Raw genomic sequence first — 15,997 nt, 5'->3', positions numbered from 1 at the left:
TGGTTTACGACTACTAGATACATTCGAATAATTCAAATAAATTGCTCAATTAAATAATTAGATTTATTTTTTTCTATCAAAGGGTCCCGCGATTGATCACGATCTCACCTAATGAAAAGCGATGAGACTGTCTTAGATTAAACTCGCAGGCCCACTAATTCATGGGCCCGCGAACTTTTCACATTTGCCTTAAATTGGTGCAGATTATATTTGGATGGATAAACATAAACAAGGAGAAAGTTCCACTCCTTGGCCGTACGCATGATGAAGACGCAAAGCACTTCGTGTGTATTAATGGTTTGTCTACGACGTAAAGATGGAGGCTCTCGCCCCGTCTGGTCGTCTGATACTGAGACTGAAAGAACAATCAGATCATGCAGTTCTTGAGCACACTCTCCATAATGTATCCTGTTGAAAACAGCGAGTTGCCTAATTTTGCGGCAGTCTTTTAGATTTTGAAATTTGTAATGCAGCAACAAATCGTTCCCTATAAGTTTCTTACTTCGTCGTTCAACATAATCAAGTGAAGCAAGTTGATATTTAAAAGAGCCATCCCAAAGATGCCAGCAGTACTCCATGGATGCTTGAACCTATGCTTTATAGAGTTGTCGTAGTTGTTTCGGTGTAAAGTACCGCCTAACTTTAAATAAGATACCGAGTTAGTTGCCACTATAGTAGTCGTATTAGTAAATTCGCGCATAGCTACTAACAATCAGAGGAATTCTAGGCTTGAATATATATTGAATGTAACAAGTGGGAATTTCACTTGTATTACGCCAAATCATACGTCACTTAAGCTACGTCGTAGCACAAAAGTGCTACAAATCGCTAAACCAAATCGCAGATAGTTTTTTTTTAATGGATGATAATGAAATGGTAACCCCACGTGCGCTATCGGTATACACTAGCGGGGCACCAGTGAGGGATGATAGGTGTGGATGAAGCAGGTCAGTTAGCCCACCATGACGAATCTAACAATAAATCAATTACAATGGTTTCCAGGAGGAACCACGAGAACGTCGACCTGATCCTTCTCCCCTCTAGTCGCAGATAGTCGCTGCGTCCAAATTTATTAGTCGTTGCTTACGCTTGGTTAACAGTGTAGTGAAATCGCATTAGATGGACGACTGGGCCGTACAGAGCGATCTGGTCGCGCACTTTATCATACTCAGTATCTGTTTGCTCGCTTTTATCATAAAAAATTTAATTCATACTTTGCTTTTAGTAGCAAGTGCGACAGAAATTCACTGCGAGCGAAAATCACATTGTTTGAAGTCATTTATCACATAATTGTGAATAAAAATAATAATATAACAAAATTATAATGAATTAAATGTAGCAATAATTTCCATGCCTTACTATACTCATGACATTCAGTCTGAATCTAACATGGCACCATTTTTCAAACTTACCACTAAAATTAAAATTTTAAATTAATATCACAGCGAACCTTTATGAATATGACTTATTATAACGTACTTTACAATCTAAGCTATGAATCAAAAAGAATATTAATTAGGTACATTTCTAATAGTTAATCTTTTTTTAATGGGTGATAATAAAATAGTAATCTTAGTATTAATATAAACCTACGTGGTTTCTAAATGTTAATGTAACAATTTCTGTAATTCTGTATTTTTGTGATAATAAATAAAAAATCACGCCTGCGCTATCGGTATATATTGGCGGGTCACCAGTAAAAAAGATGAAAGATGAAAGATGAAGATGAAAGCAGGTCCGTTAACCCACCGTGATAAATACCAGAAGAATTCATCTTTTCCAGCAGGAATTGCGTCGAACTATAGTGTATTTTGCATACAATAAGACTTAGATCCCCAATGACTAACAATACCATTCCCCCAACATTATTAGTAATTGAGTCTATATTGGACTTTATAATAAAGATTTCGTTGTGATATCGAATTGAAATTTATTTATAGAAATGGGTTAATTTAGAAAATAGTGCCAGAGTTTATGTCTAAGTTATTTTACACAGTATGTGCATGTTATACTAAGTCTATGTGTCACAGAAAAAAAAAACTGTCTCGAAAATATAGGTAGCAATAGTAACTTAATGAAAATATTAATAATCCAATTATTTATAAAAAGCGCATACGTACTTTCAGATACATCTTTGCGACGTTTTATTCGCATCTTGGAATGGGCACCAAACAATTCCGAGGTGAGAATCTCACTGGTGTCCCATCAGTGTATACCCGGGGGGAAGGACAGGCAGGAGCGATTGCTCTTTCATAAAAATCCATTAAAAAGGTACATTTGTAGACTAGGTACGTAAAAGAGGTGCCAAAGAAAACGACATCTAACAAACGACTAATAAAAATCTACCTTTGTTGCCTTTTGCAGACAAAATGCACCATTAAACTTGTTTATTTTGGTTTACGGGATATGATTTACGTACGTACTTTACAATATATTATAAAGCTTACCTTACACGAATCATATCAGTATTGCTATGCATAACCTAGGAATCTAGAGCCGGGGGTGGGGGCGCAAAAATTATCTTTTGATATGTATCGATATACTCGTAAATTGGTTGACTGAACGATAGGTGAAGATGAAGGCAGATAATTTTGCTCATCGTCACAAATTCATCAGAAATTAATCATGATGGTTTCCAAGAGCAAACTGAAATGGCAATAGTAAACTAAATACCACAAATTGTTTTATGGTTTGCATTTAGCAGAGTTTTTAATCTTCCAAAACTCTTAATAAGGACTTGGGACAACCTCACAGATTGCAAAAATCTACGAGAACAGACAGCTTAGATAACAAAAATATCATAATTGTAATTACTTACTCATTTATTTTTAACTTTTAGTACAAAATAAAACTAGTACACAGGGATACATCTCAAACCTAGCATTTGCAATGTTGAATAGTCCGATGCTTATGACAATAAGTCTTCTCATTTGTACTATTTTAGACACTAACGTCACACAGATTTGCTCATATTCCCCATTAAAAATAAAACTACGTCATAACTGAATAATGCAATCACTCTTCGAGTCAATCTGGTCAAAATACATAATGTATTATGCCGAAATAACTACCCTACTATTCATACGTCAGAACTCATTTTTTATGCTTAATTGCTTACTTATTATACACATACATAATTTTGAGGTTTGGAGCGGCATTGATGAATTTTTCAGGCACAATCAAACCAGTACATACCAATATTTAAAATACACAAAACGACGATTATGTTCTTAGAGCATTCAACGCCGAAGGCACAGTAACGTTACAGTAATTTGATAAAATTTTTGTCCTTATCGCCACAAACGCAGCGGAAAGATTCGTTTAAAAAATTATAAAATTCTTTGCAGTGTTGAATGCTTTAAAGTAATAGTACTAAGTATAAACGTATCTATACTTACATAATAGAAATTGATGTGACATCCCTCTTTAGGTCGTTTATGTATTATAAATATTTATTACCTTGAGTATCACTTACATTAACACAAGTCTTCGGTCTCAAATTAATATTATTACCATTGCTCAAATTTTAGAATTATTAGATACACTACACAGTCATATGAATATTTCGAATGAAACGCTTACGCTACAACAATATTATATGCAAAAATGTTGCAAAAAGAATTTGAAATGAAATATTTTGTAGTGTCCGTAAGTGCGCCAATTATAATTGTTATTTTTTTTATAAATTACATAGAGGCATAAATTTATTTTTCTAAAACTATTATCAAAATTGAACAATAATATTATTGTTTAAAAAAGAATTTGAATCGGTATCATAAAGATACCAAGCCAAAGTAATACTATAGTAAATGTCCTTTGCAAACTGAAAACTTGAAAAAAAAATCAATGATTAAAACCCCACAAAAATGCTTATTATGAAAAAACATCACTCTTAGTGCCACTTTAAAAAATGGTTCAATAACCATTGCAAAATATAGTAAATATAAAAGGCCACATTTTGAATTGAAAACCACTTAGTCGACTTACGTATTTTGAAAATTAAATCAAATATATATATACTTATTAAGTAGAAGTTGTAGACATTTACCCCTTCTGTAAAAAGTCATAGAGAGAATCTAAAACTATGAGCCTCTTTACAGAATAAATTAGGTACTTTGTCTTTAAACTAATAACAATATTAATCTCCTAGTTATTAAATATTATGTAACAGCTATCTACAATGAATCTTTATATTTTTCTTCATTCAGAAAACTCATAAGAAATGGATTTTAAATCTTACACCTAAAAGGCGGATATTTTCGTGAGCGAGTGTTATGAAAAAAAAAAATTTAGACGCGAACATTTAGATAAGAATACAGTTGTGCATTAATAAACATGTAGATAAACATGCTAAATATAAATATTTAGTGAGCAAAAATCAATTATTGAAAGGTATAGAAAATCATCAAACATTAATCATATTCAATAAGAACACGTTTTGGTTAGTGGTAATAACAGCCATAGATAAGAAACGTTAAAATAAACCGTATCATTAACTATAGTTCTTTAAAACAAAATCTCTAGAAAAAAAAATAATGATACATTTATTTACATAAGACTATGGACAGTTGAAGATTGATTTTCGCTTCACTAGATTATCGTATGGAAAATATTTATATTCTACATACATATTGTTTTTTTTTTTTTTTTTTTTTGTTAAAAATCATCATAATTGTAAGTCGAACGAAGCAGCCAGTCGAATTAATGCTTCCACAAAATATGGTCAAAGTTTAGAGTTGTGGACTTTATTGGTAGAAAGAATTCAGTATTTGCTCAAATTCAGACATTTGTTACTTTTACTTAACAAAAATATATTCTCTTACAGCTCGTTACAAGAATTAAATATCAACAAATATCGAATTATTCAAATTCACGTTTCCTTCAAATTAAAAAGATTTCAAATTAACCTTAGGAGATTTAGTGTTATGTTTTAGTGTTTAAACATTTTAGCCTATGACGTTATCAATTTCTTGATGACCAATATGAAGTGATAAAACTCGGTATACTAATATATAATAGTAGATTTATTTAATTAAAATTTATTATTTACTATTCCTTCTACATGCATAATTCAATAGAAAATTTTCAATAATAAATACATATGTGAATTCTGTCTCCTGTTTTCATTATTATGAATAAGAAAATCGATATTGAAGGAGCCCGTCTATTTTATACAACAGTTTTCAGAAGAAATGGTCCCAAAATTATCGCAGTTCGTAAACCGCACCATTGGTGTTACCTATGTATATACATAAATGTACGTATATAACTCGGATAATGGAAAAAACGCTAGTACTTACATTCTATTCCATTAAAATATTAACTACCTTCTCAAAATATGAATTGTATGAGATATAGATAGGAGCAAGAAACAAGTGTCTAATTTTAAGGCAGTACTGATTTCAAGTATTCAATTAGATGCAAAATAAGCTCAACAACCTATAAAATTAAAGAGACAACAAAAAATCCACCTCTGCTCATGTTTCGTAATGCGGTTCAAACATTCATCTCACACTATTACTTGACACATATACAGACACAAGTATAATGTGATAAGTAGCACATTTACAGGTTTTATATACATGCTTTTTGGCACTAAATATTCAAGACTTTTGTCTGAAAATAATAAATTTATTCTGAAAATATATATTCTTACTCATTAAAGCAAGAATATACATTACATAATTCCCATTATTTTGTTTATATAAAATATAATTTTCCTTAACTGATAATAATTTTAGATGATGTGCAAAATACATAAATGCTATGGTTTTGGGATACTATTGACTACTTCCTTTTAAATAGCTCGAGGTCCTTACAAAATCATTTTTTAGTACAATAAAGAGCACATATTAATCAGTATAGTGTTGCTAAATAATTATATACTTATGTATATATCATACTGTTTTTGATCTTTGGTATAAATCGAAATGATGTTGAATCAATGAAATAGTTAATATTGTACTTCTGTAAAGTAACACATTGTTCGTTTAAATATATATAAAAATTACAATAAAATAAATCCAATTCGATATATATATATATATTATGTGAACACAAGTCCTAATTTAATTAATAAAAGATGTACTGGTATAAGATTGCTTTTATTGTATTGACAATTAGCTATTTTTACCTTTAATCTTCATATATTATAAGCACCTTGCCATTTCGGGCCTTCGGTAGGACTTATATTAACTCTAATAGTCAAGTAGTAGCTATTATCCCTGATTTAGTACAATATTTTATACACTACTTATTTTATTCTATACAATTATTATTTATATTATACATGTCAAATCTCCTTTTCTGAGTGACCACGAGCTATTTCATAACAATACATGCTACTTTTAGTAATATCGCTTGCAAGGCAGTTATAAAACTTAAAATCTGTATTAGCCCCTTTAAATTATACTAAATTACACTACAGCGGTTTCATACCCAATTAATAGTATTCCCGTAGTTTACACAAGTTCTTTATAGATATAATATTATGTAAATTTTAAGACTTCTTCAAAGGAATGATAACATTATTCAGACCGAGCTTCCCGTAACATTGTAAAACAAAACTCATAAAACAACAAACATTCACCAAACGACCGGTGTAAGGAAGATCCGCTGCGTCATCACTGAGTCATGTATTTCAAACTCTAATACCTAAATGAACACATGAAATACAATCCGTCGCTGCGCAAACGTTTTTCGGAGCGCCCCAACGAAACGGCGACATAAATCTAATATTAAATAATTACAAGTCTTAAACGTAAAATAAACTCAATAATATACATAATTACATTATATATTCGAAAAAAAAAATGTAACAAAATCGACACAAACAACATACGAGATGGGCTCGACAAAAGTCGCTGCTCTAGAATGACTCGACAACTATCGAGCCAACTCTATTTACATAAAATACATTCACTCATTCTCTCGCGTCGGCAGTGTTCCGATAAAAAATTATACTAGAAAGGCGCAACGCAGCGCTCGTATAGATACTGGCAAACAACCTGGACACGATTTCAATGCCATGACTTGTGCAACAAATATTAAGTAAAAAGATGTAACAGATAGCCCACACTTCATCTCATAATAGAACTCTAAACCTACCAAAGGGCACGTAACACCCACTTTGAAAATCTCTGAAATACGTAAATATTTTTTTATGTCAACATCGTAGTTTACCTCGCACCATCTACGCCTTGTCAGAGCCAGTATTCACTAGGCGAGCTGCTGCTTCATCAGACGCCCGTCAAAACTAACAATAACTACTCGGTATAGCTTTGGGACCGCATTGTCATCTAACGAGTATGATTATGTTCAAGTTGTTTGCCGCGACAATACTAGGCGGTACTAGGAGCAGCGCTGGTGCGCGAACCGGCACACGTCGCAGCGCTAGGTGCGCGGCCGTCACATCGCCGGCCGCTCCCAGTCCACGGCGGCAGGCGGCGGCGGCCCGCTCCACGCTCCCCAGCGCTCGCGCCGGAAGAAACGTTTCTTGAAGTGGTGCGCCGGCAGCGGCGATGGCGACCGGCCTTCGCTGCCGCACGCCGCGCCTGTGCCTGCCGCAGCGCCGCCGACACCCGCCCCCGGTGCCGTCCCCGGCGTAATCGCAGCGCCACTAGCCCGAGCCTCACAAGCCGCGCGGGCGGCTTCACCGTGACCGATTCCAGAGTCAGGCGACGTATTACACGCTTCGTCTGAACGCCGCCGCTTGTCTTCCATAGCAGTCGATGCGAACGATATAATCTGATCGAACCGAAAAGCGATCCTGTCCTGCCATTTGCTCTCGTCGACTTCTTCGCCACCTTCCCCTTCTATAGACAACAACATTAATATTGTAAAAATAACGCTCTCAGAATCATCGATACTCAAACTCAAACAATACACACGTAAATCAGTATTTATGGACTCATACATCGTCGTATGTTTGAACTGTCAGATTATCGCGTGAAAACCGCATCACTCTGTAGACTAGGCCATAGACTCAAAACTACGAATCCGCTGGAGTGGTATTCTAACAGGTACCTGGGGGTCGACCGCCGTCGGGTAATTCATCGACGAGAGGTGTCGACGTGTTAGAATGTGGATCAAGCGGTGGAGTGCGACGTCGGATAGCCTCCTCTGGTTCGCCCACACCGCCACCATTTCCATTGCGTCCACGCCAATAATCAGATGCAAGTACTCGCGCCTGTAGACATGCTGCTAACCCTGTCAAAGAGCATTAATTGATCTTTAAAAATATATATCTTTAAAATCTATATTAATATTATAAATAGGTAAAGTTTGTGAGTTCGGATCTTCATGGTAATCTCCGGTACTACTGATCCAATTTTGAAAATTCTTTTACTATTAGAAAGTTATATTATTTCTGAGTGTTATTATAAGCTACTTTTTATCTTGGTAAAAATATATATTATCAATAATTAATGGCAATAAATGTAATTAAAGTTAGCAAAAATTATATATGGGTTGCGCAGCCTTAATGATTTGAAATAAAGCAATAAAATCTATTACAAAGATATTTATTACTTTTAGCTTTACAAAAAAGACTGTGACACCATAGATCTAAGTTTAATATTTCATCTAAAGAGATAGTTTTATAAAAGTAAAAAAAAAATCTAAGCCTTTCATTTCAAAATCTTAGAGAATATTAGTGCAGTACTTTCACACACGCCAAAATAACAGTCTGATTAACATTTGTTGAACAGTTTTAAAGTTACACAAACAAATACTACACCTGTGCGAAGCAGGGGGCAGGTCGCTAATACTTTAATATATAACAATTACAGTTATTACTAATTAAAAAAAAAATGCAAAGAATGAGCAAATAAAATTGTAAATGAATAAATATGCCTACGACTGTAATCCCTAATGGAGTAGTCAGAAGCATTTGTAGTCCATATTTTCCTCGTCATCTTCATTTATAATGCAACGTGGCGTGATTGAATTTAAATTTAATTAAATACTATTTATTTAATTATTTATTACCTTCAAGGGGTTGATGAGGCGCACGATCGGGTTCGTGGTATCGAGCACTCATATTGACCGTTGCATTAATGATACTTTGGTTAGAGATCTCGAGTGTCCTTTCAATCTCCCCGTTAACAAGATCGCCAATGGTACGCGCGCCGGGCGTCGCCAATCGCTCCTGAGACAGGTGTCGGCGCAATGCCAACTTCGCCGGTGACACCTATTCATTTGTTAGTTTTAGTACCTGCTACTCTAACATGTTTCTATTATGCAGATCTAACAATAATACTTTATGCTAAATTTATACAAATATTATATTTTACTACAACTTTAAAATACTACATGTATTTTAAAGTTGTAATAGGTTAATATTAAACTAAAATATTAAAAGTTTACAATTTTCTGCCCAAACATGAGTAGACAGAATGAAAAACATCAAAGGTACAGTTGGATTATTATGATTATATTGAATGTACAAGTAGGTACCTGTGTGTAGTCGGGCTGAGAGGGATGAGCGTGATGATGGCGTAGATCGGGGGGCCGTCCATCCATGTGCGGGGGCGGCAGGCGCTGCTGGCCGTCCGCGCGCCGCTCGTACGGGTAGCGCTCGCGGCGCAGGTCGCGGGCCACGCCGCGCGCGAACACCGGGCCCGCCGCGCCGCCGCCCGCCGGCGCGCCGCCGCCTGCCGCCCGCGCCGGGTACGCCGCGTGCTGCGCGCTCGACGAGCGAACGTAACCGTTACTGTATGTATGATTCGGCGCCGGTTGACGCGACGCCTTGCGGTGCTCCTGGTCTTCATTCAGAACCGAGGTAATGATACTCTTGAGTCGATCCTCGAAATTGATCACCTTCGGTGACTCCTGCACCTTGGATACCACGTTGAGGGGCTTCTGGGGCTTCACTGGTGAATGGCGATGCGAGAGTTGTGGTGGCGGCTGAGCAGGCCGCAGCGACTGCGGCTGCGGCTGCGTACGGTGCACGGGTGCGGTCGGCTTCTGTTGACGATGGTGCGATTCGATGTGCCTGTCGGGATCTCTAGTATACCCGTTTACGATTACGTTCGGTTTAGCGATTTTCCCGGCTTCAATTTGTCGACCGGTTTCCAGAATCTTTTGTGCGAGGATCTCTGGATTTTGTTCCTCAATTTTTCCTACATCTGGCACATCAGGCCATTCCTGAGACCTCGAGCGATGTTCCCTGGATTTCCTCGGTTTTGAGTTTACCGTATGAGGTTTGACTGTAGCGACAGGAACACACGAAGGAACCACTTTTTGTTGTTCGCCAGCTCTTTCCATTTGTACAATCTCATTTTGAAGCAAACCCACCTGCGCATGTAATCTTTTTCGATGCGCTAATGTAGCAGATATTTCCTTTAATATGCAATCATGTGCAATATTCTGAGTAATCTCTACATCTGGAGGTATATGACCCATTTGCCTATATTTCTCTGTTATTTCAAATGTTCTTTGTTTAACCAGCACAGCTTGTTCAGCTTCTATATTGTTAACCTAAAAAATATGAATAAATTGATAAACATGTCTACTATTCATCCCTTAATTTAATTAATCTAAATCATGACGTTATGAATTACGAGGGCTACACTGAATATTTTTAGAATTGGCTACTTGATAACAATATAATAAAAAAAATTGTTAAAATTTTGAAAATGGAACTCTTTACGAATAATACTGAGTATATAATTTATTCGTTTGTCATTTATTTTACGATTTCGCGGCAAATTGAAAATAGTCTGTGTAACGTTATCATGAACTTAACACGAGAAAATTTTCGTGCGATGATTTTTTTTACTTTCGATGTCATCTAAGTCAATAAGAAAGTTATGATAGACTACGATTGGCCTTTCACGATAAAGCCCCGTCTCGTGCCACTGTTTACAAATGGTTTAATGAGTTTAAACGTGGTCACACTAATCTCACCGATGATGTGCGTGAGGGACGGGCTTCTACGGCGACGACTGAAGATAATATCAGTGTTGTGCGGCGTATGATAGAGACTGACAAAAGAGTGACCTGTCAGCAGATCCGGGCAAGCTTAGGGATTGGTATGAGTCAAGCGCACAAAATCCTCCATGAACATTTGGCGGTCAGGAAGTTTTGTGCCCGGTGGATACCTCATAATTTGACCTAGGCTCAAAAACTCCGTCGTGTTGATTGGTGCCGTGAAATGCATGAAAGATTTAACGGAGGTGACTTAAATTCTGTGTTTGACATAGTTACGGGAGACGAAAGCTGGATTTACTATTATGATCCCGAAACTAAAAGACAGTCAGCTCAGTGGCTGTTTCCTTCCGAGGAGTTGCCAACTAAAGTGAAGAGAGGTCGGAAGCGTGGGAAAAAAGATGGTGGCCTCGTTCTTTGGGAGGACAGGTCATTACGCGACAATTGTTTTAGAGGATCGAAAAACAGTTACTGCAGAGTGGTACAGTAACAATTGTTTGCCACGTGTTTTGGAAATAGTACGTGAGAAACGACCTCGCAGTAGGATCCTCCTTCATCACGACAATGCTTCGTCGCACACCGCCAAGCAAACGATCGATTATTTGGCGACCTCAGACGTAGAACTACTGGGTCATCCGCCTTATAGCCTCGACCTCGCACCTTGCGATTTTTATTTATTTCGAAAAATAAAAGAAAAACTTCCAGGAATACGTTTTATGGACGCCGAGGAAGCTGTGGCTACGTTTCAGAAGGCCGTCGAAGAGATTCCTAAGGACAAGTGGGCAAAGTGTTTTTCTCGGTGGTTTTATCGGATGCAGCGATGTATTGACGTAAATGGACATTATTTTGAAAAGATAAAATAAAGGTAAAAACTTGCTAATTAAATCAGTTTTTGATTTTCTAAGGACTTTCAGTTTGACCCTCGTAGTAACGATTAAGGTGAGTTTCTTAAGTACTCAAGCACAATATATTAATTACCTGCGCCTGCAGTTTGCTTGCTTTACTTTGTAACTCTTTATGTCTTCCTACGATCTCTTTAGCCTTTGCCAACAAATCCACAGTGTTATTAGCGTGTATACCTAACTCGCTCATACGTGCTTTTAGCAAAGCAACACTGTCGCTAATTAATACATTGATCTGTTTATCTAACTGAGAAGCCCTTGATTTTAATTTTTGATTTCTTTCCTGTAAAATAATAAGTCTTATATAATATAATTTATATTTGTCAAAAATTACCTGCAAATATTTGATATATACACTTAAATATTATATGCAGTATCAAAGTCCCTTATATATGTAGTAATATTACATAAATATATTATTATTAATAAAAAGTAAGTTCAAAAACTAAAACTTGATTATTGGAAAATCACACCTTAAAAAGTAAGAAGAAAGAAAATATTATTATCTGCAAAATATTCAATATTTATTGTCTGTTACATAATAACTTACACTTGATATATTTAAATGCATTTAAATACATATTTATAGTGATGTTCAGAGAATATTCATGATCGTATACCACTTACCATAACAAAACAATACATTCTGATAGTAATAAATGCTTTAGTGCGATGACGACGGGTCTTCTTACCCGTCATATAAATGTGGCGGGCGAGGTAAGGACATTGGGCTAACCCCACTACCCTGATCTCAACTCCGGAGGCCACAACTTCCGGGTCACTGGGTCTAAGCCGACATACTGAATGTTGTGTATATGTCGGCGTGGCATTGCTTTAGTGCAATTCATCACGTTGTACATATAGAGAACGCCATATTACCATATATATACGGATGCCACACGACCACAGCTATCCTCTGAACGTTACTATAAACATGTACTAAATACATTAAAATATTTCACATGTAACTTATTTATTTCAAATAAGAATATTTCCTTATTATACTATTGATTCCGAATTATTGGGTACATGCAAGAAAAGCCGCGAATAACAGTTATGTATATTTATTTTAAAAGTGCTAATTAAGTTTCTTTCATTTGATACCAACATGAGGCATGGGTAATATCGATACCGCTCAGATATCTATATATTGTGTTCCTGTAGATTTGGATGGGAATAAAAATCACACATTTTGATATGGTATATTGTATAACCGATTTTTAATATATCCGTTATTAGGTTATTATATAAATATTTTATTCACAGTATATAGATATTGCTATGTATTACCCACCCCTACCCAACACTGTATCATCAGGATGTTTTTTAGTTCATGACTTTCTAGAAGGCGCCATATTTAACTTAATGTAACGTCACATATCCTTTAACAATCAAAACATTTCCAACAATACCTCATTTGATAAATTATAATGAGTATTATTATTATTATTTTTATGATAAGTAATTTAAAAAATATGAAGGAACAGATGACCATACATACACACATACAAACATACCCACATACATACATACCTGTCAAAATCATAACCCTCCTTTTTGCTTCGGCGTAGTCGTGTAAAATTATGCTTATCACTATAACGTAATTGTTTGATATGATAGATAAATATAGTTTAATCAATAATTCAATATCAAATTATTATTTCTGATTAAATAGTCCATTACATACATTAATAACATATCAATCTTTTAAACATTTACCTTCTCTTTATCTATTTGATGCCGGATCTCATGAGCGTATTCTGGTGAGTTCATACGATTAATGAAAGCAAGATATTGGTCTCGAAACATATCGAGGAGTAACTGTAGGCTGTACGGCGTGTGCGGTGAGCGTGGTATATCCAGTTCTGAATGCAATCGGTCCGCAGGTTGCAGTTGCACTCCAAGCGCCGATAGACGCTGTTCCACGCAGCCAGGCGGTGGCGCAGTTACCTAAAATTTAAGTGTAAATTATTTTATTACAAATTAATAAAACAATTGAAATACTTAATGAAATATTTGTTGAAATATTAGTGAAGAAAAATAAGTGAAAAATAAGTTCTGAACGAGTAATTAAAAGGACTTAATGTATTGTTCTTAGATTATTTAAAGCTTATTTAACTATAAATTTAAACCAGTATATTACAAACATAATCTAAGATTATTGTACAATAAGAAAAAAATGAAATATCTAGTTGTTATAACATAGCATGGAAATAAACATTCAGCCCTTACAGCTCCATTGCGTAGCGTAGACGCAAGTGTAGTGGAGTGCAACAAATCCAGTCCAGCAATCGAGGGTGGTGCGCCGCGGCGACGTTTAGCGCGAGCGGCGCGTCTACGTGCGCCACCTGCGCTTGCACTACGTTTGCTTGTTGACCGTCTGCTGCGATCTGCAAAGATATAAAAAAAAAAAAACTATAATCCCTATTAATTTATACGGTCATGTACCGAAGGAAATTCTGCCTTTTTCACGGAGAGCTATAATATATATAAGTTTCATGTTTAAGTATAGATACCTAACTAATAGAACCCCATCTAAAAATCCTAGATAACTGTAGTAATCTTTGTATTTTATATTCTCATATTGCAAAGTTTCAGCGATTGAGGATTTTGTGTATAGTTTCCCAATAAACAATTGCTATCTTGACTGGACTAAAAATTACTATCTAAAGTAAATAAAGATGTAAATAAATAGTGGATCTAAAATTAATAAGAAATTAATATATACATAAATTAAATTCCCGTTCTCATTTTGTATAGAACAATAGTACAGTATATGTAAAAGTACTAAAAGAACAGTATGGACATTCCCTACAACCCTCTGCAATCTGATTTAAACCCCCCTTAAAACCTAATGGATGTCTCTAGGCTATGCTTCAGTTACCACCGATGTCAGAGAAGGATAGCATACATTTAAGATAAATAACCAATCTCAACAAGTCTTAATTTTTATCGAAATCCAGATTAATTTAAAATTGGAAATCGTTGCGTTTTGCTACTACCGTTGCGTTTTTGGAAGCACTAACCTTAATTTTTTTGGAAATGTCTACCTTGACAACCAACAAAATAATAATATATGTTAGCTCATCTGTTTAAAAATAACGACTATGTCCTATAGATATGATTTCCCAGAATATACTGTAGCACCTATGGCACAATATGTTGCTATTACTGACAACTAAGGTGTTATGCATACGTACCTGGTAATTTAAAGCTCCCTAAAAATATTCATACTACTGAATATTAACAGTAATCTACTAAGAGAAAATGAAATATTGGTAATATTGTATTATAATATGTACTTATTTTACTATTGTACTAAATTAACAAAAAATATATATAAAAAATAAATTTATTTAAATATTGATATGATCATGATTAGTAGTGTATTAACTGAAGTACATTTTTGTTATTTTCCGGAAATTCAAATATTTTATAACTATGAAAGTTACACTGTTTTTTTCAAAGCTACAACTTCAACTACATCTTACAATGTATCGAAGCAAGCGCTTTGTCTTGCGCTAATCATAACTACATGTAGGGAAGAAGGGATTGTTAGTAAGGGGGATTAGCAACCCTATTGCTATCAATATCAAGTCAAACTCCACGCAGTTTTGATTATTTTTTTGCTAAATTGAGCCACGTTGAGCCAACTAACCTGCTTCATCCTCATCTATCATCCCTGTCATCACTGTGCCTCACCAGTGTATACCAAAAGGGCAGGCATGGTGCATTCTGTTTATTACCATACATTAAAAAACCTTAACTCACACATTGTCACACATACAGACGTTACTTGTTTGTATATCAGTGATAGTCACGGATATTGGCGTTTTTTGTAAAAAGTGTCCGAGATGTGAGAATAGTCTAATAACGATAATCTTAATATAGGCCTAAATAATATATTACGTGATTTAGTAGCAATAAAAAACGTAACTAACTCGAATCTGAAGATGAAGCCCAAGGCGCACCCCATTCTCGAGGCGCAGGTTCGGGCCCCGGCGGTGCGTCGTCAGTACCACTGGACTCCTCGTCGCTTTCATCGCTGGAGCGCCGCGCAACACGTCGCTTCGCTACTGCAGCACGGGCTCGTGTTCTTCCATTCTCACCCCTATTTAACAATTAAATTACTAATAGTGCAAAAAACCTAACCTAGTACATTGATC

At 35.6% G+C, this 15,997-nt stretch overlaps 1 protein-coding gene across 2 annotated transcripts in view; it reads right to left on the bottom strand.

Annotated features, from left to right (window-relative positions):
• Window positions 1-2,804: 2,804 nt before the first annotated feature.
• The window catches only part of LOC113518087 (histone-lysine N-methyltransferase, H3 lysine-79 specific), a 33,927-nt gene continuing 20,734 nt past the window's right edge, over window positions 2,805-15,997 (bottom strand). For both annotated transcript variants that reach the window (XM_026902849.3, XM_026902850.3), the window contains exons 8-15: window positions 15,773-15,942; window positions 14,064-14,221; window positions 13,551-13,781; window positions 11,908-12,114; window positions 9,457-10,479; window positions 8,989-9,190; window positions 8,026-8,208; window positions 2,805-7,814 (exon numbers count right to left, since the gene is read on the bottom strand). In XM_026902849.3, coding sequence (XP_026758650.2) covers window positions 7,408-7,814; window positions 8,026-8,208; window positions 8,989-9,190; window positions 9,457-10,479; window positions 11,908-12,114; window positions 13,551-13,781; window positions 14,064-14,221; window positions 15,773-15,942 — 2,581 coding nt within the window. In that variant the 3' untranslated portion in view covers window positions 2,805-7,407. The remainder of the gene's footprint in view (window positions 7,815-8,025; window positions 8,209-8,988; window positions 9,191-9,456; window positions 10,480-11,907; window positions 12,115-13,550; window positions 13,782-14,063; window positions 14,222-15,772; window positions 15,943-15,997) is intronic.

Source organism: Galleria mellonella, unplaced genomic scaffold, assembly GCF_026898425.1.
Source record: "Galleria mellonella isolate WM207_F2 unplaced genomic scaffold, CSIRO_AGI_GalMel_v1 utg132, whole genome shotgun sequence".
In the NCBI taxonomy this organism is placed as follows: domain Eukaryota; kingdom Metazoa; phylum Arthropoda; class Insecta; order Lepidoptera; family Pyralidae; genus Galleria; species Galleria mellonella.
Note: the sequence above shows the minus strand (reverse complement) of the source record. Positions and strands in the feature narration are given on the sequence as shown.